This window comes from Mus caroli, chromosome 13 (genome assembly GCF_900094665.2).
Source record: "Mus caroli chromosome 13, CAROLI_EIJ_v1.1, whole genome shotgun sequence".
Classification (NCBI taxonomy): Eukaryota; Metazoa; Chordata; class Mammalia; order Rodentia; family Muridae; genus Mus; species Mus caroli.
Window position 1 is genome coordinate 62,672,838 of NC_034582.1, and position 18,711 is coordinate 62,691,548.

Here is an 18,711-nt window from a genome sequence, read left to right on the forward strand (position 1 = left end):
AAGTTTTCCAAAGGTCACCACTCCATTAATTCCATTTAATATATTTGAGACTGGATTTAGATCCATTCTACTTCCTGGTGCTATACTTTTCCTAAAAACATATATTTTGTATTTTTCCTTGTTAAGCTTGCTTCTGTTTATCATAAAGATATTCATGAAGGTGAACTTTACTAACCACACAAAAGAATTTTTACTTGTGTGATGGTTTGTATATGCTTGGCCTAGGGAGTAGCACTGTTTGGAGGTGTGGCATTGTTTAGTAGTTATAGCCTTGTGGGTGTGGGCTTTAATAATCTTGTCCTAGTTGCCTTGAAGCACTAGTCTGCTGGTAGCCTATGCTTTCCAAATCCAAAGTCTGAAAATCTACATTTTTTGTTTGTTTTTATTACATATTTTCTTCATTTACATTGCAAATGCTATCCCAAAAGTTCCCTATACACTCCACTTGCCCTGCTTCCCAACCCACCCACTCCAGCTTCCTGGCACTGGCATTCCCCTGTACTGGGGCTTATGATCTTCCCAAGACCAAGGGACTCTCAAGCGAGGTAAACTCCCCAACAGAGTTACCTGGCAATAGCCAGGTAAGCCTGACCCACTTTAAAAGGGGCTGCTTTCCCCCTCCTTATTTTCTTACCTTTTGTTCCTTCTCTGTTCCTTCACCCTTTTCCTCTCTCTCTCCATTCCCTTCCCCCCTCTCCACATGCTCATGGCTGGTCTCTACATCTCTACTCTTTTCATTGTATCTCTCTGTCTCTCTTTTAACTTTCTCTGCCTCTACTACCCTCTTAACTCCCCTCCCCGTGCCCTGAATAAACTCTATTGTATACTATACCATCCTGTGCCTAGTCCTTCAGGAGGAAGAGATGCCTCTGCATGGGTCTGTTGAAACAACCTCATCCCCCATACCTCACCACACCTCCATAGAACTTATCTCCTCTCTTTGTCTTTTTATGAACACATCAGTGGAAGTCAATTGACTGTATAAAGGAATCCTCTCAGAATGACTGTCTCCCCCAAGAGCCATAGCTCCTCCACACAGGGTGAGATATTATGAGGCCCTTATGCAACCATGCTTGTTGCATAGCTGATTTTAGCTTGTGCACGATTGTCCAAGGAGTATTAGTCACAGTGTGATCCTGATTGAAATGGTCCTGACATTTCTAGCAAATATGGTTTCACTGTAGATATAACTATACCTGGCTCTCACCACCTTTCTACCACTTCTCCCTAAGAGATCCCTGAGTTTCAGCATTAGTGGTTTGATAAAGGTATCGCATCTAGATCAGTGCCTCCACACTTTGACCAACTGTGAGTCACTGGATTATTCTCCATCTACCACACAATTAAATTTTCTGTTGGGTGGTAGAAGGTGCCTGAGTCTGTGGGTACAATGATAGGAACTTGGAGTCATTTAGTTACTGATTTCACCAATAAGAAAAAAAGGAATAGGTTCTCCCTAGGGCATAGCACCTAGATATATTCAGTTTTATCATTTGATTAACATCACCAGTTATTAGTTACTGTCCATGAAATGAGCTTTAAATTCAACCAGAAAATAATTGGTCACTCCCATAACTTTGCTATCCCTATTGCTCCACCGGCACTTCAATTTGCCTGACCATTTATTCTACTCCCTGTGTTCACTGCTGGGTAAGACTGTTTACTCAGGTACTTCCATGGTAGCATACCTAGATTGTGCCACCAATATGAAAGGTAGCCAGCAGACAGCAAGCTTCTAAGTTGGTACCACCTGAGGGTATAAATGAACAGCCACTATTCATCAAATGAGAATTCTATCTTGACTTGAGAACTGGCAAATGAAATAGCCCATGTGAGAGTTACAACTTTTCCTAATTAATAAGCCGATAAGGGTATTCGTGAGAAAGCTTGAGCTTCCATTCAGAAAGGATCTTAATAGAAAAGGGAGTAGGGGTAGACTTTAAAAGATCAAAAGGCTGCACTCACATCACATGAGATATACAACAAAGGGTTGTGTTTCGTTTGGTTGATTTTTTGTTGTTGTTTGGTTTTTCACTGTACCCCTGCACAATGGACAGTTTTTAGAAGGGATCCTTTGTATCCATATAAATCCTGAATCAGCAAACACAATTTTCTTTTTCAGAGCCTCCCTGAGGAGGCTCCAGATGGATAGTATGAGGTACAGTGTCAGGATAACCTGGCCTGGCCTAAGTCACCTTATTCCCCAGGTCTATTAGTTCTTTTCAAATCCTTGAATTTTATGAAGGGGCAGGAACTGGGCCCTTGGACTCATTTTTCTTAAGGCAACCTAACATTTGAAAAAGATTAACAACCAGTTAATTCATCAGAGCCCAGCTGTAAGATCAGATGGAGCACAACAGACAAGAGCACCAGACTTGAGCAAAGCCTTTTTCCTTACCTCCTTAGCATGTTATGGTATGTGGCTAGTGTGCAATTTACTCTGATAGGGTCTATTTCCTGTCCAAGAGGAGTGCTACTCTTGAGCCTGGGGTTGTCCTGCCGTCTAAGGATATTGTAGATTTAACGCCTTTAGTTCCAATACTCTATTTTTCAGACCAAAATTTTTAAAAATATAATTGCAGCTGATTTTAAATTTTATGTTATATTAAAAACACTAAGTTAATTTTAATCTTGTATTGAAGTATGTGTTTTAAGATGTACTTCAATAGCGGAGACAGAAGACTAAAGATTGAGAGATATAAATTGGCCTCTCCACCCTAACTTATCTCCATAAATAAATTTCACTTGTACTTAGCATGACTAAAACTACAATTTTAGGTATAAAAGAGACATTTAGTCACTTAAAAATTAATTGTTAACTTTTAGGTTTTAATACCCAAATTAATAAACTCAAGTTTGAGATGACTATTTAGGATCTCTATCAATAATAAAATAAGAACTACACTATATTTCATGACTGACATCACATATGCACCAATCAAATGCATCCCTCCTACTGAGTAAGTGCATGTGTCTTGGGTCCATATTTCAATCCGCTGTCACGTTTCTATGACATGAAAGTTGGAATGAGAAACATTGCTCTGTAATCAAAGTGAATAAAGATCCTTCATTCTGAAACTAAATATGACTTCAGTGTGTTCTGTTAGATTTTCCTGGAGAGAGAAACACTAACGCCCATTCAACCGAGGTGAGAACCAATGCAGATCATTTTACAAAAAGTGAGACATCTGAGTTTATCGAGCTTTTTACATGCTCAAGAGAAACATTATTGGGGGAGGTTGACCCCAGTGAGGAAAACAACAGTAACTATACAATGGCCCAGATCTAAGACCCACGTTATGAAATAATAACAGTTTTGCTTTATGCCTGTAAGTACAGAAGAAAGAAATGCAACAACCCATGCCATATTCAAGCACACTATAGAACACACTGGTTGGGAGGTTATAGTAAAGAGAAGTCTCTACAGTTCTCTGATGACATTCTCAAAATTTGTGCTCCTTGGAGTAAGATGGTGGTGTTGACATTCCAAACTAATTCACTTAAAAGTCTACCCTATGGGTTGATTTGAGTTGGATAGAGTTTGAAGGATTAGGAATCGATTTTTACCACACTCCACACAGTCAAAGAGTTTTACTCGGTAAGAATTATTTGATGTCTTTTAAGGACTGAAGAGGTATAAGTGTTTTAAGACCTTTGTAGGATTTCTCTCCAGCATGAACTGTCATGTGTCGAGTCAGGCTATAAACATTAACAAAGGCTTTGCCACATTCCACACACTTGTGTGGATTGTCTTCAGAGTGGATTGCTTGATGTCGTACAAGGCATGAGGATGAGGAAAAGGCCCTAGGACACTTTTCACACTTGTAGGATTTTGCTCTGGTATGAACTGTCTTATGTTTCCTAAAGGATGAGCGATAACGAAAGGCTTTGTGACAATTTTCACACGTGTATGGTTTCTCTCCGGTATGAATTGTCTGATGCTCCTGAAGACTGGCAGAGCATGAAAACCTTTTGTCACATTTTTCACACTTATAGGGATTGCCTTCAGAGTGGAATTTTTGATGTCGTCTAAGAGATGAAGATGAGCAGAAACATCTGCCGCAGTCTTCACACTTGTAGGGTTTGTCTTCAGAGTGAAGAGTTTCATGTCTTTTAAGGTAGGAAGATGAGGAAAAACATTTGCCACACTCTTCACACTTGTAAGGATTCTCTCCAGTATGAACTGTCTTGTGTATCCTAAGGGCTGAGTGATAAGAAAAGGCTTTATAGCATTCTCCACACTTGTAAGGTTTCTCTTCAGTACGGATTTGCTCATTGTCCTGAAGGGGTAGAGGAAGGGAAAGACTTTTCACACAGTCTTCATACGTGTAGGCATTTTTTCTACAATGAAGTCTTTGATGTTGCTTAAGGAATGAGGGAAAGCCAAAGCATTTCCCACATTCTTCACACTTGTAGGGTTTCTCTCCAGAATGGATTCTCTGATGCTGCTTCAGCATTGAAAGATAATAAAATGTTCTGCCACAGTCTTCACACTTGTAGATTTTTTCATCAGTATGATTTTTCATGTGTATAAAAAGTGATGAGTGAGTACTGAAGGCCTTATGACACTCTTCACACTTGTAAGGTTTGTCTCCAGTGTGAAGTCTCTGGTGTATAGAAAGTGTTTTATGAGAACTAAGGGCCTTACCACATTCTCCACACTTGTAGGGTTTCTCCCCTATATGAATTCTTCTTTGTGTAATAAGGAGTGATTTATAATTAGTCAGTTTGCTGTAATTGTTAGGATCATAGGGTATTATTCCTGTTGAGTCAAAGATGAGATACGAACAAAAGTTAAGCAATATTCTTTTTACTTATAAGGCTTATTTTTAAGAATGAAGACATTAACTCATATATATATTAAACCATCAATAAAAATCCACAGTATATTTCAATGCCTGTGGCACTGAGGAAAATTCACAAATACAGCAGGTGGAAACAATGTTTATTTTTACTGGAGAAAGAGCACAATCAAAGAGAACATAGAAACAATCGCATATTATTCAAAGGTAAATGCCTATATAAGTTGTAAGGTCATTTTACTACCAGAAATAAGCCTTTCAAGCAATATAGATATTATGAGGCCACACATCCATGAAATTATAAAGTAGCCAAGCCTAAACAAAGAAAAAGTGAACACACTTTTATCCTAAGTAAAAAGATTTATTTGGGAAGGTACAAAAGATATGTTGCATACCAAGTACACTGTCCACATCAAGAGTAAATCATATAGCCTAAGGATTTGGGAGAGTATTTTATGATTTATACTGATGAATGGAAAATATATACTTGAGAGATATCAAGGCAAAATAATAAATATCAAGCTCACCCATGAGTAACAGAAATTTTCCTGGAGCAACGTATGTGTCAATGAATAGATATCTCAATTATCTATTAGTTATATTGTTTGGGTGGTCTTGGATTTTTTTGAGACAGGGTTTCTTTGTAGAACTGCCTGTCCTGGAAATTGGTACTTATATGAAGCTGGCCTTGAACTCAGAGGTCTACCTGCTACCACGATTCAAGTGCTGGGATTAATGGCAGCCGAGGACACCAGTCCTCACAATAAAATTACCTATATCTAAAACTAATTAATTTATAAGATTAAATAACCATTGAGTACTGAGTGGAGAGAGACAATGAACACGGCATGACAATGGCAGAGCCGTGGTTATCCATGAAAGGAAATTTCACAGAAGCAAAGATTATAGGTAATTTTATCTTACATTCTCCTTAAGTGTTCTATCAATGTTTTTTTAAATACATCAAAATGTATAGGGTGAGCATACCAAGTGATGATAGTGCAACCCCCACTCAGAAACAAAGATACACAAGACCAAAGGACAAAAGAAAAAAAATCTTGGATCCACAAAATTCTGAAAATTATTGAGGAGGTATTAAACACACACTCCAAGTGGCATAGTTTAATCTTCAAATTATGTATCCACAGAAGAAATGCATGTTAACTTCTGTTATTGACTGTGTGATAGGAAAAGATTTTAGAAACTTTTCATCCTTCATGAAGAACTCTTGGCATCAGTTTCACTAGCATGAGCATAAATGATTTCAGACACCTTAAGTGTGCTGTTAGTTTCTCACAATGATTTCATACCTGGGTCGGCAGTAAAGTACACAAAGTTTCAGTTGTGTGCAAACAGTGCAAAGACTGTTACTGCCCAGTGTGACTCCATTTGGCCTGATTTTTATCCAACAGCTCACCCAAGCTAAGCAATACTGCTGAGAAAATGTTGTCATGAGGCCTCCAAACCTGGAGCTTGGGAAGATCCACTATTTGAATGGTCTGAATAGACAGAATGAAAATGTTTGAAATTTCAGGACACTGGCCTGCCTCTGGTATCATGCAAATGTGGGTCAGATGGTATTAGAATGACCGATGTCATTTCTCACACCAAAATGCAACCTAGTCCTTCTGGTCCTCCAAGAAGGTATTTTCTGTCTGGCTTTTAGCTCAATAAAAACCTGGTTCCAGAGATAGGATGAACACCACCGAGTCCAGGCTCAAGTATAACTGACTCAAGTTTCCCCACAGTGTCTGTCCAGGGTCAGACTGGCTCCCTGACTCTGTCACAGGTAGAAGGACATCAGGACAGTCTGGGGAAGGATACCATGCATTTGAGAACAGCTAAGAGGTCAACTGTGTCCAGAAGAGGCTGCTAGTAATTATGTCATGGAAGAAAGCCGTGTAAAATAAGAACAACTAATGGAATGCCCAGCTTTAAATTAAAGATGCTAAAGTGTCTTGATCATAACTCCAAAATCATAACTAAATTCTGACAGGTGTTATAATCATCAACTTAGTAACTATGGAAAGTCTACCTGCTATCTAAACGATAAAAACAATCTTGGGTTTTCTATGATGTTTCCCCTGGAAACTGTCAAGGCACAATAGGCTACCAGTATGTGCACAGGTCAAATTCATTCATCAGATTATCCTCGCTGTGTAGTTTGCTTGGAACCTTTTTTTATTCAGCAGATGTTGCACTGTATCTACTAAGCTGAACAGCTACCATTTGCATAACTCTAGCTGTGCCTGCTAAATACAATCACAGATGGGCTTGTTCAATGTTAACATTCCTTCAAAAATGGACATAACAGGAATGGTCAGTCCATTGACTCTTCAGTCAGTTATAGACTGAACTGCTATACTCTCCTTCCCATCTTTGTTCACAAAAGATGCCTCTCTTCCAAGTCTACTGACATCTCTAAACCTCTTGCTAGCATATAACTTTTCTCTGTGTAGGTCAGTGTAACTATTTTAAGAAGATTCAAAGAATTCATATTTGAAATTATACCTCTAATAAAAAGATTAAAATTATTTAAGATAATACTCATCATATAAATAAAGAGGGGGACAAAAGTACAAAACCATGAGGCTAGGTCATATTAGGTCAGACTAAGAAACACAGGCATTATGGGAAAAGAGATTTAAAGAAAATACAGTTAGTGGTCAAATTTATTTATGTTCCTAAGTTATAAACTTCAATTCAGGTTAAAAACCACTTCTGACTTAAAAGATGTCTATCTAGTCACTATGTCTTCACCACCTTTCTTAAACTTTAAGTACGTGGAAAATGGTGACATGCTAAGACATGATAATTACTTGTATGCCTTTTTATTCTTGAAAAGGCCAGACATACTATTGTCTTTTCTGTACTATTTCATGATGAAATAAAACAAGGTACATAGCCTGTCTGGAGGACTGACCTGGACTGTGGAAAGGGGCACCATGAAGAGATCAGGACAGTGAAGTCCCCAGCTCCTCCAGGATGTATTTACGTTCAGGTTTACTTAGAGATAAGAGGTTTGGAGTTCAGAAACTGTAATTTTTTTTAATTAATTTAATTTTTATTTCACGTGTATGGGTGTTTTGCCTGAATGCATGTCTGCATACATGTCTGTGTGATGGTGTCAGATCCCCTGGATTTGAAGTTACAAACAGTTAGGAGCATCCATGTGGATGCTGGCAACTGAACTCTTCCTCTGGAAGAGAAAGCAGTGACCTTAACTGGTGAGCCATTTCTCCAGTCCCAACAATTGTAATTTTTGAGGCTGAAATTTTTAATAGAGATAATTTCTTTCATTTATTAAAATTTTAATCTGATGAGAGTCACTAATTCACTGTAAGTGCCACAGCAAATATAAATAATCCATAATTGGTAATGATGATCCACTTAATGAGTGACAGTCAATTCGCCCAAATTGTGTTTGGATTCATGCTGAATTCAAATGTAATTCATTCATAGACACAATACTGGAGTAAGTGACTAATACCAACGTTCCACTATACAGTCCTCTGTACATGTCAATGTTTAGCCTAAAACAGGGAGCTCAAACAAATTTAAAGTCACATTACAGTTTACTCAATATGGCATAATATTCAAAATCCGGTGTGGTTTATAAACTGGTTAACAAAACTGAACGCCTGAGTGAAGAAGGCTAACACTCCACTGAGCTTGCATGACAGGACACATCCAGGGTAAAAGAACACGATTACTATTAGCACACTGTCCAATGGGACACAGACCTATCAGAGGAAATGCATGCTAGCCTCATCACAGGATAAGGAAGCATGGGGAACAGGACTTGCCAGCATCTGCTGCTCCTGTCTCCCTCTGACCTGTAAGGCAGACTAGGAACTCCTACTCCTAATCTGCAGGGAAGATGAATTACTCCTCCTGTCTCACAAGGCAGGGGGATGAATCCTCTCATGCTGAGGAGGATCTTAGACTCAGCACCACAGTCTAGATGTCTCAAATGCAAGCACTCACTGCAATTACCCTGCACACAATGTCTCTTTATATGAAAACTGAGGATACCGTGTACAGGGGAACCTCCTACCAACATTGCCACCCAAACGGTATGGGAACTACATGCAAGTTCAAATGGCCATGCCCTGTCCCTCACTTTCATTTCTCCTCCTCCTAACAAAGCTAATCCCTGCCCTGGAGCTAAGTCTGATTCTATAAGCAGTCCTCAGCAGAGTGTGAGAGAATATTCGACAGATGCTACCTAAGATCAGTGAGAAATGAACTGTCCAAAGGGACTCCTGTTAGTCTGAATTTATCCAACGGCTCCCCAGCCCAATTTGTCCTAATCGACAGAACTAAAATTGTTGAGCGCCCTGCTTCTGCCTGCCTCTGTCATGGGAACGTATCATTGATTTTATTAACCAAGACATGCTCACTTCAGTATGAGAGATATCTGGAACAAGTCTGCCTTAACACCATCAAAAAAGTGACTCCCGGTCTGACCAATACTCAGTTGTATTTCCCTGAGTGTTACACTACAATAGAAACTCAGAACAAGAAAAGCCTTGGAAGTCCCTGTAAATACATACACAGGGCACACTGTTTGCAAAATATAAATCCTAAGAGACTTAAACCACCATAAATGTCAGAGAGATGTGAAGGAGAGACCTAAAGAATGATGTTCATAATACATATTTCAAGGCACACGGGAAAGCCTGGCTGGTTGTTGGATCTTTGGACTTGAACTCTGTCCCCTGATCCTTACTTTCCTACACACCTGGGTACACAGTGGCCATTCCTTGTCTCTTCATGTCCCAAGGCCCTTGTCTTTGCTCCAGAAATGTCACCAGGAATGGCTTAGAGACAGCAAGACCTGTTTGGAGAACAAGAGGTTAAGATTGCTTAAGTGTTCTTTTACTCTCTCTTTCAGTACAGTGTTTATAAGGAAAGACATGATACAATAAATAACTGCAGACAATTAGTTCCTTAAAGGGTTTCTGACATGGACAGTAAAATACAGAAAGAAATGTACAATATCCTGATTCTGAGTTTCTTTAGAGGGAAAACATTAAGCTGAATAGAGAAAACAATTTCATTAACAAATGTGGTCCACGCCTGATGCCGGTGCATTTCTAACAGTCCCACAAGAGCAAAGGCGGCATTCTTCCAACACAGACATTTCAAATACAGAGAGGAAAAACAATGACATGTTTCTTAGCTGTACAGCAAACTCCCTAATTTTTCTTCAAATGATAGATATGAAACTCGTTGTTGAAATACTTCCATGATGTATTGTACAAACTGGGAAAGTTACATGATGATGGCAGGGGTGAGGTAGGAATTCTCTATAGATACAATGCTCACCCAGGAACACAAGGTGGCTGAAATTCTCCAGCATCACATTCCTGTACAGATCCCACTGAGCAGGCTCCAGGCATTCCCACTCTTCTGGAGAGAAATCAATGGCTACATCCCAGAAGGACAACATTTCCTGAAATAAAGACCAATGAATAATATCACACCTGTAATTAATTAAAACCATTAATAAACTCACAGCAAACATCTGGTTTTGACAAGGACATCGGGTCCTCATACTCAAACTGCTCCTGCTCCAGAAATATTCCCTGGCTATTATGTGCAGAAATTGCAGACATACCTATTGGGTCAGATCACAAGATCATACATAGTCAACTGCTCTTTGGTAAGTTTCAGTTTTCTGCAAAGCTCTCTCTGATGCAGCCAGAAGCGCTTTGAACAGTAAGAGCTGCACACTGATGTGTAGGTCTAAGGAAAAGCAATCAGAATGCAGTGAGTGCTTAGGATGCTTTAGTAAAATGTCATTAGTATGTTCCCCTCTAAGGTTTAAACCTAACAAGTCACCTGCGGCAGCTTCTAAGCATGATGTAACTTCTATTGATGAGCCTTAAGTCCCATTGGACAGCTTCTGTATATATCAAGATATTGAGTGCACTGTGACATCTTTAGGGCTGTAATGACATACAGGACATTGCTGTGGCCCACTGGTGTAAGAGCTAAGCAGAGCTTTTTTTTTCTTCTCTCTCTTGGAACCTGGCAAAGCACTTTCAATCAGTATGGACAAGTGGTCCCTCGTCATGTCAGATCCACCTGCAATCCCCTGAATCTTGTGTCTAAAGTGCAAGGTGTTTCCACTCTTGGGAGGAAGGAATAGCTATTGTCACAAGACTGTATAGGACAACTAAAATATATCCTCTTTAAAGAATGACTGTACAGAAAATAGTCTTTTGTCTAATGAGCAGAGTTCAGCAGCAATGAAGAGGCCTGAACATCTCCAAAATGAACCTGCATAATGAAGTACTTTGTTGAATAGGAGTTTCTCAAGGGAAAAATAAATTGAAAGGTCTTCAAACCATCTAAACAGCTAGTAGAGAAAGATCCTGTCTTTACAAGTATGAAAAAGCAGATTACACTTTTTTTAATGTTTGCATCACCAAGTCCACAGGAAAACCAGAAATGTGGAGAATGGCAGGAGCCCAGAGCAGAGCAAAGACCAAAACGACTCTCTGTGAGAGAATCAGAGCATGCNCATACATAGTCAACTGCTCTTTGGTAAGTTTCAGTTTTCTGCAAAGCTCTCTCTGATGCAGCCAGAAGCGCTTTGAACAGTAAGAGCTGCACACTGATGTGTAGGTCTAAGGAAAAGCAATCAGAATGCAGTGAGTGCTTAGGATGCTTTAGTAAAATGTCATTAGTATGTTCCCCTCTAAGGTTTAAACCTAACAAGTCACCTGCGGCAGCTTCTAAGCATGATGTAACTTCTATTGATGAGCCTTAAGTCCCATTGGACAGCTTCTGTATATATCAAGATATTGAGTGCACTGTGACATCTTTAGGGCTGTAATGACATACAGGACATTGCTGTGGCCCACTGGTGTAAGAGCTAAGCAGAGCTTTTTTTTTCTTCTCTCTCTTGGAACCTGGCAAAGCACTTTCAATCAGTATGGACAAGTGGTCCCTCGTCATGTCAGATCCACCTGCAATCCCCTGAATCTTGTGTCTAAAGTGCAAGGTGTTTCCACTCTTGGGAGGAAGGAATAGCTATTGTCACAAGACTGTATAGGACAACTAAAATATATCCTCTTTAAAGAATGACTGTACAGAAAATAGTCTTTTGTCTAATGAGCAGAGTTCAGCAGCAATGAAGAGGCCTGAACATCTCCAAAATGAACCTGCATAATGAAGTACTTTGTTGAATAGGAGTTTCTCAAGGGAAAAATAAATTGAAAGGTCTTCAAACCATCTAAACAGCTAGTAGAGAAAGATCCTGTCTTTACAAGTATGAAAAAGCAGATTACACTTTTTTTAATGTTTGCATCACCAAGTCCACAGGAAAACCAGAAATGTGGAGAATGGCAGGAGCCCAGAGCAGAGCAAAGACCAAAACGACTCTCTGTGAGAGAATCAGAGCATGCTCACAATGGAGAATTAACTGTGGGGCACACTCCCTATGTTGGCCAGCACTGGCTTCCTCCATTCTGCATGGGCAAGTGTCTGCTGTCTTGAGTACAATCTCCTGTGAGACCCTGGAGGTGGAGGTCCCGGGACCTGTAAACAGGATACCGTTTTGTGGGGATTTTAGCCAATACAATTAACAGCAAACATTGCAGGAGAATCAGAGACTTGCAAAATTCACTTTCTATGGGGAAGAAATGCAAATAATGTCTGTCCTGAGGCAGGGACACTTCCACCCATTAACAATTACTACATATTCTTCCAATAACTGGGAGCTCGATGGTTACATTCCACTCAGTGGAAGCCCATCCTAGAGGAAGTCTAGAGCCGCAGAAAGGACAGCGCAGATGTTTTAAGAACTCTTGCATCTCCTGTCAGTGATAATCAGAGATATATTTTCAGAGAGTCGGGCAGATCTAAAGATGAGCAGGACATTGATGGGAAGTAAAATGAGAGAGAGGCAAAGAGAGGCCTGGATTCCTGATCAGGTTCCAAACAATACAGACTCCCCATTCCCTACCAGCCTGTCTATACACAGTGCTTAAAATACATACAACATAGATCACAAAGCAGCAACTCTTAGGTTGTTCCGAGAGTCAAAGAGTCTCTGAGTGTGGAGTGAGGATTAAAGACAGGAGAGGCAGAAAAGATGCAGAGCCAAAAAATAGACTTGGGAGGATTGCTGGTCAATACCACAGCAGCCAGCAGCCTATTTTTTAAGTTTATTTTTTTTTTTTTAGTTTATTTTTCACCGCCCTTTTATACCTCATATTACCATGGGAAGCAAAGCTACAAGATAACAGAAACAATGGCAGAAATATACACAATGTCCATAAACTTCCTCAACAAGTACAAGCCCTGATAATGTCATGTTGACCGGAACCAGTGCGGGTCAAGCGGACATTCTCTCTTTTTTAAAATTTCTCAACTGTAAAGTAGGGATGGAGGTCCTATCAAAAGTTTAGGAAACATAGCCCTCAAGGTGAAACATGGTGTGAGCTCCTTTCGATCCCACTCTGCCTTGTAGACAGTCAGACCTCAAGGCCATTGCTACAGGCTGGCTACAAGGTACACGGGGACCAGAAACCCTTTTACTCTAAAGACACAAAGGACTCTGGCAGCATCCAGGTGAGAGTGGGGCAGCCAGGGACGAGCGCTTCCAGCAATGCAGGTCTGTGAGCTCTGGCACTGTCTCAGGAGCAGGCAGTCAGCTCATCACCATTAGTTTGCAATCTATTCCCCCACTACCAAGCTGCTCCAGTGTACCAGAGAACCAAGGCAGACTCGGGCTGCTCGCGGTGTCCTAAAGGAAACCTTCACTCAGGACACAATCCCAAACCGCCAGTCCCCTCACTCCAAAACTGCAGCCTCAGCGATCCCAGCCAGTTCTGCACAGCAAGTCCTGGCAGCTGCTTCCGCCCTCCCACCCAGCCCAGAAGCGCTCCCTCCAAGACAGAGCCCTGCTCCCAGCACCGAACCCCACTCCACGCTGCTTCCTGAACCAACCTCCTTGACACAGACCCCGCACGGAGCCCCAGGCAACGCTGCTGCCTGGACCAACCTTCTCAGAGACAACTGGAATAGATAGCCGAATACCATTTCCGCCCAACTTTGAGGAAGACGCACATGTACAGACCTGAAGTCATAAGGGGATTTCCTGGAAGGCTCCCAGTGGTCACAGTGGTGCGGACTACATCTCCCAGAAGTCTGTGGGAAGGAGATCCCAGAACCCAGGTTAGGTGACTTCTACTGTTTAGAGAATTAAGTGGATGGTAACACACAGTGAAAGGTGCGAGGAGGAATCCTTATCTGCAGAAATGCTATGGTTAATGCGATTGGTTTCCTACCCCAGAACCACAACGGAGATGTACGGATATGAGTCGAGCCTCTACAGAAACATATGGCTAACAAGTCATTTCTTTTTGTAATTTTAATATTACTACTTCTTGAGAAAAAAAAGTTGACTTGGTAGTTCGTTAAAATAACAAAGCAATACACTAACCAACGTGGGAAGGAAAAGTAACTTTATAAAATGATTTGCTGGTGCTAGTTTATTGTTTCAAGAATTTGGAATTTCCGGACCCACTTTTCATAATTCCTTGAGTAAAGTCCCAGAATTACCTATAAAATGAGTCATACATTACTTTTCCTTTTCACTACTTCATGACAACATCAGGAATTTATGTATTAATTTGGTATATTGCTATAATTGCATGAGTTAGCTTTGAATCGTCTCAGTTTTGCTATAGTCATCTAAAATACTATCTTTTCGAATGTACCCCATATAATTCTTACACACCTCCGGCATTCAGGGCAACAGGACTGGGAGCTTCTCCCTGTCACACTGTTCCAGAGCATCCATTGCTCAGGGTGTCCACAAGCCCTGGCTTCCTTGTGTCACTGGTCAGTAGGAAAAAGCATTACATCTCCACCTTTTGTGAGTTACAATTCCTTACATTTCACTTATCTCTAACTTCTGCCAGTTTCAGCTCATTACATTTAACAAATTGATGAGAATACATGGTACCTATCGTTGTCAGGTACTTACCTGAAGTAATTTCCAGCCTCACCCATACTGTCACAATTGACAAGACTGTATTTTTTGTTCTCTGAAAAATGATTGAATTAAAAAAGAATTTCATCATTTCCCCTCCATCTACTCATTGAAACTTCTCTCCTGTCCACCAAGCCTTCATCTCAAATCTATGGTGTAGTCTTCTCTAATTATTATTGTTACAGGCACACATACACATATAAATATATATATAAATCTCCACATAACTATGTAAATATGAACAGCTGAATCTCTTCAGTGTCTCCTGTATTTATATTATCAGGACTGACCCCTTGTTACTGGATGAATAGTGAGTGGACTCAGCCCTGGAAAGACTAATTCCCCCCTCACTCAGCCATTCTTAGGTGCCCATACATCTTAGTCTACCCAGGACTCCCCCTGCAGGGAACCATGAGCCATTGTCATTGCTCAGTCAGTCATGTTGAAGGGTGCAGCTTCCCTTCACTTTCTAAGCTTCACGACCTCACAGCAGACCTCCTGGACCTCTGGTTCTATCCAGAAACAGTCCTTGATGACTATATGCAGAAAGTGTGGTATAGATGCATCTATTGGGTCTGGACACAGATTATAGTTCTCTGCATTTGGGTAAGTTTCAGTTTTCTTTAACGTTCTCTGTGCTGCAGCAAGAAGTACTTTGAGGAGCAGTAAGAGTTTCACATATGTGTAGACCTTAGGAAAAGTCTTCAGAATTCAGTTAGACTTATGATGGTTTAGTAAGGTGGCATTAGGCTGTCCTCCAGAATTCAAGACCTAACAAGTCAAGGGTGGCAACCCATGCTTCTATCCATGATGTATGTCTACTTGATCGACCTTTAAGTCCAATTATACTGCTGCTAATGTCAAGATGTGAGTGGCACTGTGGCACCTTTAGGGATATCATGCCATATGGGACGTTTCTGTGGTCCACTGGCACAGAACTAGGTAACAGCTAACTAGGATGATTTACTGCTTCTCTCATTTGGAAGCTTGCAAGGCAGCTTCTATCACTATAACTGGTCCTTAGCTGGGAGACCTTCATGTCAGGTACAGCTGCAATTCTCTGAGTCTTGTGTCTGAACTGCTAGGTGATTTCAGCGCAGGAAGGAGGGTAGAGCTATCAGTCATAAGGCTTTAGGACAACTGAAATGCATGTTCTTTAAAGAGTGACTTCCCAGAAAACAGTCTTTTGTCTACAGTGCATAGTTAAGTGGCTATGAGGAGGCCATCAGATCTAAAAGACACAGGCAGAATGAAGCAATGAGGTGAAAGGAGACCCAGCAAGTTCTCAAGGGAAAAGAAATTCAACTGTCTTGAAAGCTTCTTCGTAGCTAGTCAAACACAGCAGCTTCCTGACTTTATAAGCAAGCAGAAGGGTAGGTGGTTGGGTGGGGACAGACCCTACTTTGTTTCATCTTAGGTCAGTGGTACCCAACCTGTGACAACCCCTTTGGCAAACCTGTCTCCAAAAATATTTATTTACACTATGATAACAGTAGCAAAATTACAACTATGAAGTAGCAAAGAAAGACATTTTGATGGGGCTTGCCACGAGATGAGGAACTGTACTAAAGGGTCACAGCATTAAGAAAGGTGAGTCTGCTGAACTAGGGAATCACAAAGAAGATGGAAAAATGATGAGCATGGAGAAGGGCAAGTCCCCAGGAAGGAGGGAAACAGTATTGAGAATTACCTGCAAGGATCCCTCCCTATGTCACCTCGCACAGGCCACCACTATTCTGCATGCGGGACATGGGGAAGTGTCTGTTGTCCTTAGGCCAGTGTGCTGGGGATTCTGTGGGTGAGGGGAGGTAGGTCCTTGAACTTAGTAGGGATTTTAGCCAATACAATTAATGAGAATCATTAAAAAGAAATTTTTGACTTATAGTTTCATTTTCATTAAGGAGGAAATGCAAAAATTGTCTGTTCCAGCCGAGGCAAATTGTTATTCATCAAAACTACTACTTATTCTTATAATACTTGGGAGGTAGATAGCTATACTCCACTTGTATGGAGACTGACCCCAGAAGCAGCCCTAGAAGCAAAAGAATGGACAGAGTAGATGTGTTATGAACTCTTGCATCTCCTGTCAGTGTCTCTCATGGATATCTTTTCAGAGAAGTCACACAAAAGTAAAGACTAGCAGGACATTGGTGGGAAGTCAAAGTGAGATTCAAAGAGAGGATTGGATTCCTGATCAGGTTCCAAACAATACTGACTCTCCATTCAAACCCAGCCTATGTACATTAAACACCATAGCACTTAAAATGCACAGCACACACATCACAAAGCAGCACCTCCAGGACCTTTGCCCCGAGACATAGATCACATAAGAGTGGTATGAAACAATCATTAATTTTTGATTCAAGTAAATTCATTTTGCAACTTTATGACTGAGAAATGAATAAACCATGAAAAAATATGGGAGACCACAATACATAGAATCTGCCTTGGAAACATGAATTGTGTAATTTTAATTTAAAAATAAATATATCATGCTTTGCTCTGTACATTAGATGTCTAGATGAATCTGTGGATTTTAAAGAGCCCATGTATTTTTCTGAGTCTGAAAGCACCAGTACATGGAGTGTATTCAGTAAAGCATGGGGACTTGCACCCTGATCCATCTGACTTATTTTTACATAGATTCTGGAAAGAGGAGAAAAATAGAAAGGAGACTTAGAGAGAATTGGCATGGGACCAGACTCATTTCACATAGTTACTACATAGGATACTACATAGGATAATGACTATGGAGGACACTATGAAAAATACTTTAATAACACAAAATGNCNATGTAATAAGAATCTGCAGTCCTCAGGCTGATTCTTTGCATATGTGTTTGGGTCCTGTTCCAATCCTTGGTACTTTCTCTTCGTGGCCTCTGATATAATCACACACATCAGCAGGATCTGACTGCCATCACCCACCACAGCTCCCTTCAGAAGTTTCCAGATAGCCAGGCGTGGTGGCGCACGCCTTTAATCCCAGCACTCGGGAGGCAGAGGCAGGCGGATTTCTGAGTTCGAGGCCAGCCTGGTCTACAGAGTGAGTTCCAGGACAGCGAGGGCTATACAGAGAAACCCTGTCTCAAAAAACAAAAAAACAGAAGTTTCCAGATAGGACTTGTCTAACACAGCAAGGTTCATGCATGAGTTGTAAAGACAAGTTACTCCTTCCCTCATACTAACATTAGGAGGCCTGGGAGGTCAGAGGGACAACTGCACACCAAGGGGACCTAGACTTAAACCTGTGCAAGAGGACAGCATCCCACACTAGCAGTAGGCTTTACTGGTTGCAGCCAGCAGTACCCGTGTGAGGGACAGTGGAGGACGTTGGTTTGTTCCAACTAACTGTAAGAATCGTCTACAAGCAGGATTTTAATCTTGTATTGAGGTATGTGTTTTAAGATGTACTTCAGTGGCGTACACAGAAGACTAAAGATTGAGAGATATAAATTGGCCTCTCCACCCTAACTTATCTCCATAAATAAATTTCACTTGTACTTAGCATGACTAAAACTACAATTTTAGGTATACAAGAGACATTTAGTCACTTAAAAATTAATTGTTAACTTTTAGGTTTTAATTGCCCATATTACCCAAATTAGTAAACTCAAGTTTGAGATGACTTTTTAGGATCTGTATCAATAATAAAATAAGAACTGCACTGTTTCACGACTGACATCACGTATCCACCACTCAAATGCATCCCTCCTACTGAGTTAAGTGCATATTTCAAATCGCTGTCAAGTTTCTATGACATGAAAGTTGGAATAAGATGAGAAACATTGCTCTGTAATCAAAGTGAATAAAGATCCTTCATTCTGGAACTAATTATGACTTCAGTGTGTTCTGTTAGATTTTCCTGGAGAGAGAAACACTAACGCCCATTCAATCT

General features: G+C 40.6%; 1 protein-coding gene across 3 annotated transcripts; it reads right to left on the reverse strand.

Annotated features, from left to right (window-relative positions):
- Positions 1–1,322: 1,322 nt before the first annotated feature.
- On the reverse strand, positions 1,323–13,969 carry LOC110308527 (zinc finger protein 58-like). 3 transcript variants are annotated; one of them, XM_021180973.2, is made up of 4 exons: positions 13,822–13,880; positions 10,134–10,260; positions 9,547–9,642; positions 1,323–4,762 (listed from the first exon to the last, which is right to left on the reverse strand). In XM_021180973.2, exons 2-4 carry the CDS (start codon positions 10,255–10,257, stop codon positions 3,606–3,608), a joined length of 1,377 nt encoding a protein of 458 aa, XP_021036632.1. In that variant the 5' UTR covers positions 10,258–10,260; positions 13,822–13,880; the 3' UTR covers positions 1,323–3,605. The 3 variants fall into 3 exon arrangements, with proteins under 3 accessions (XP_021036632.1, XP_029324311.1, XP_029324310.1); XM_029468451.1 differs by lacking the exon at positions 13,822–13,880 and adding an exon at positions 13,897–13,969 and having other exon boundaries at positions 3,034–4,762; XM_029468450.1 differs by having other exon boundaries at positions 3,034–4,762; positions 13,767–13,870.
- Positions 13,970–18,711: the final 4,742 nt, after the last annotated feature.

Bases quoted from the DNA above. Each gene is read 5' to 3' on its own strand.
- LOC110308527 (XM_029468450.1), bottom strand. From the start codon at position 13,859: ATGGTATTCGGCTATCTATTCCAGTTGTCTCTGAGAAGGTTGGTCCAG. The intron at 10,261-13,766 runs GTTGGTTCAGGA...TCTTTATTTCAG, and splicing joins GCGGGGTCTGTGTCAAGGAG to GAAATGTTGTCCTTCTGGGA. The intron at 9,643-10,133 runs GTGAGCATTGTA...TTCTCCAAACAG, and splicing joins CAGCCACCTTGTGTTCCTGG to GTCTTGCTGTCTCTAAGCCA.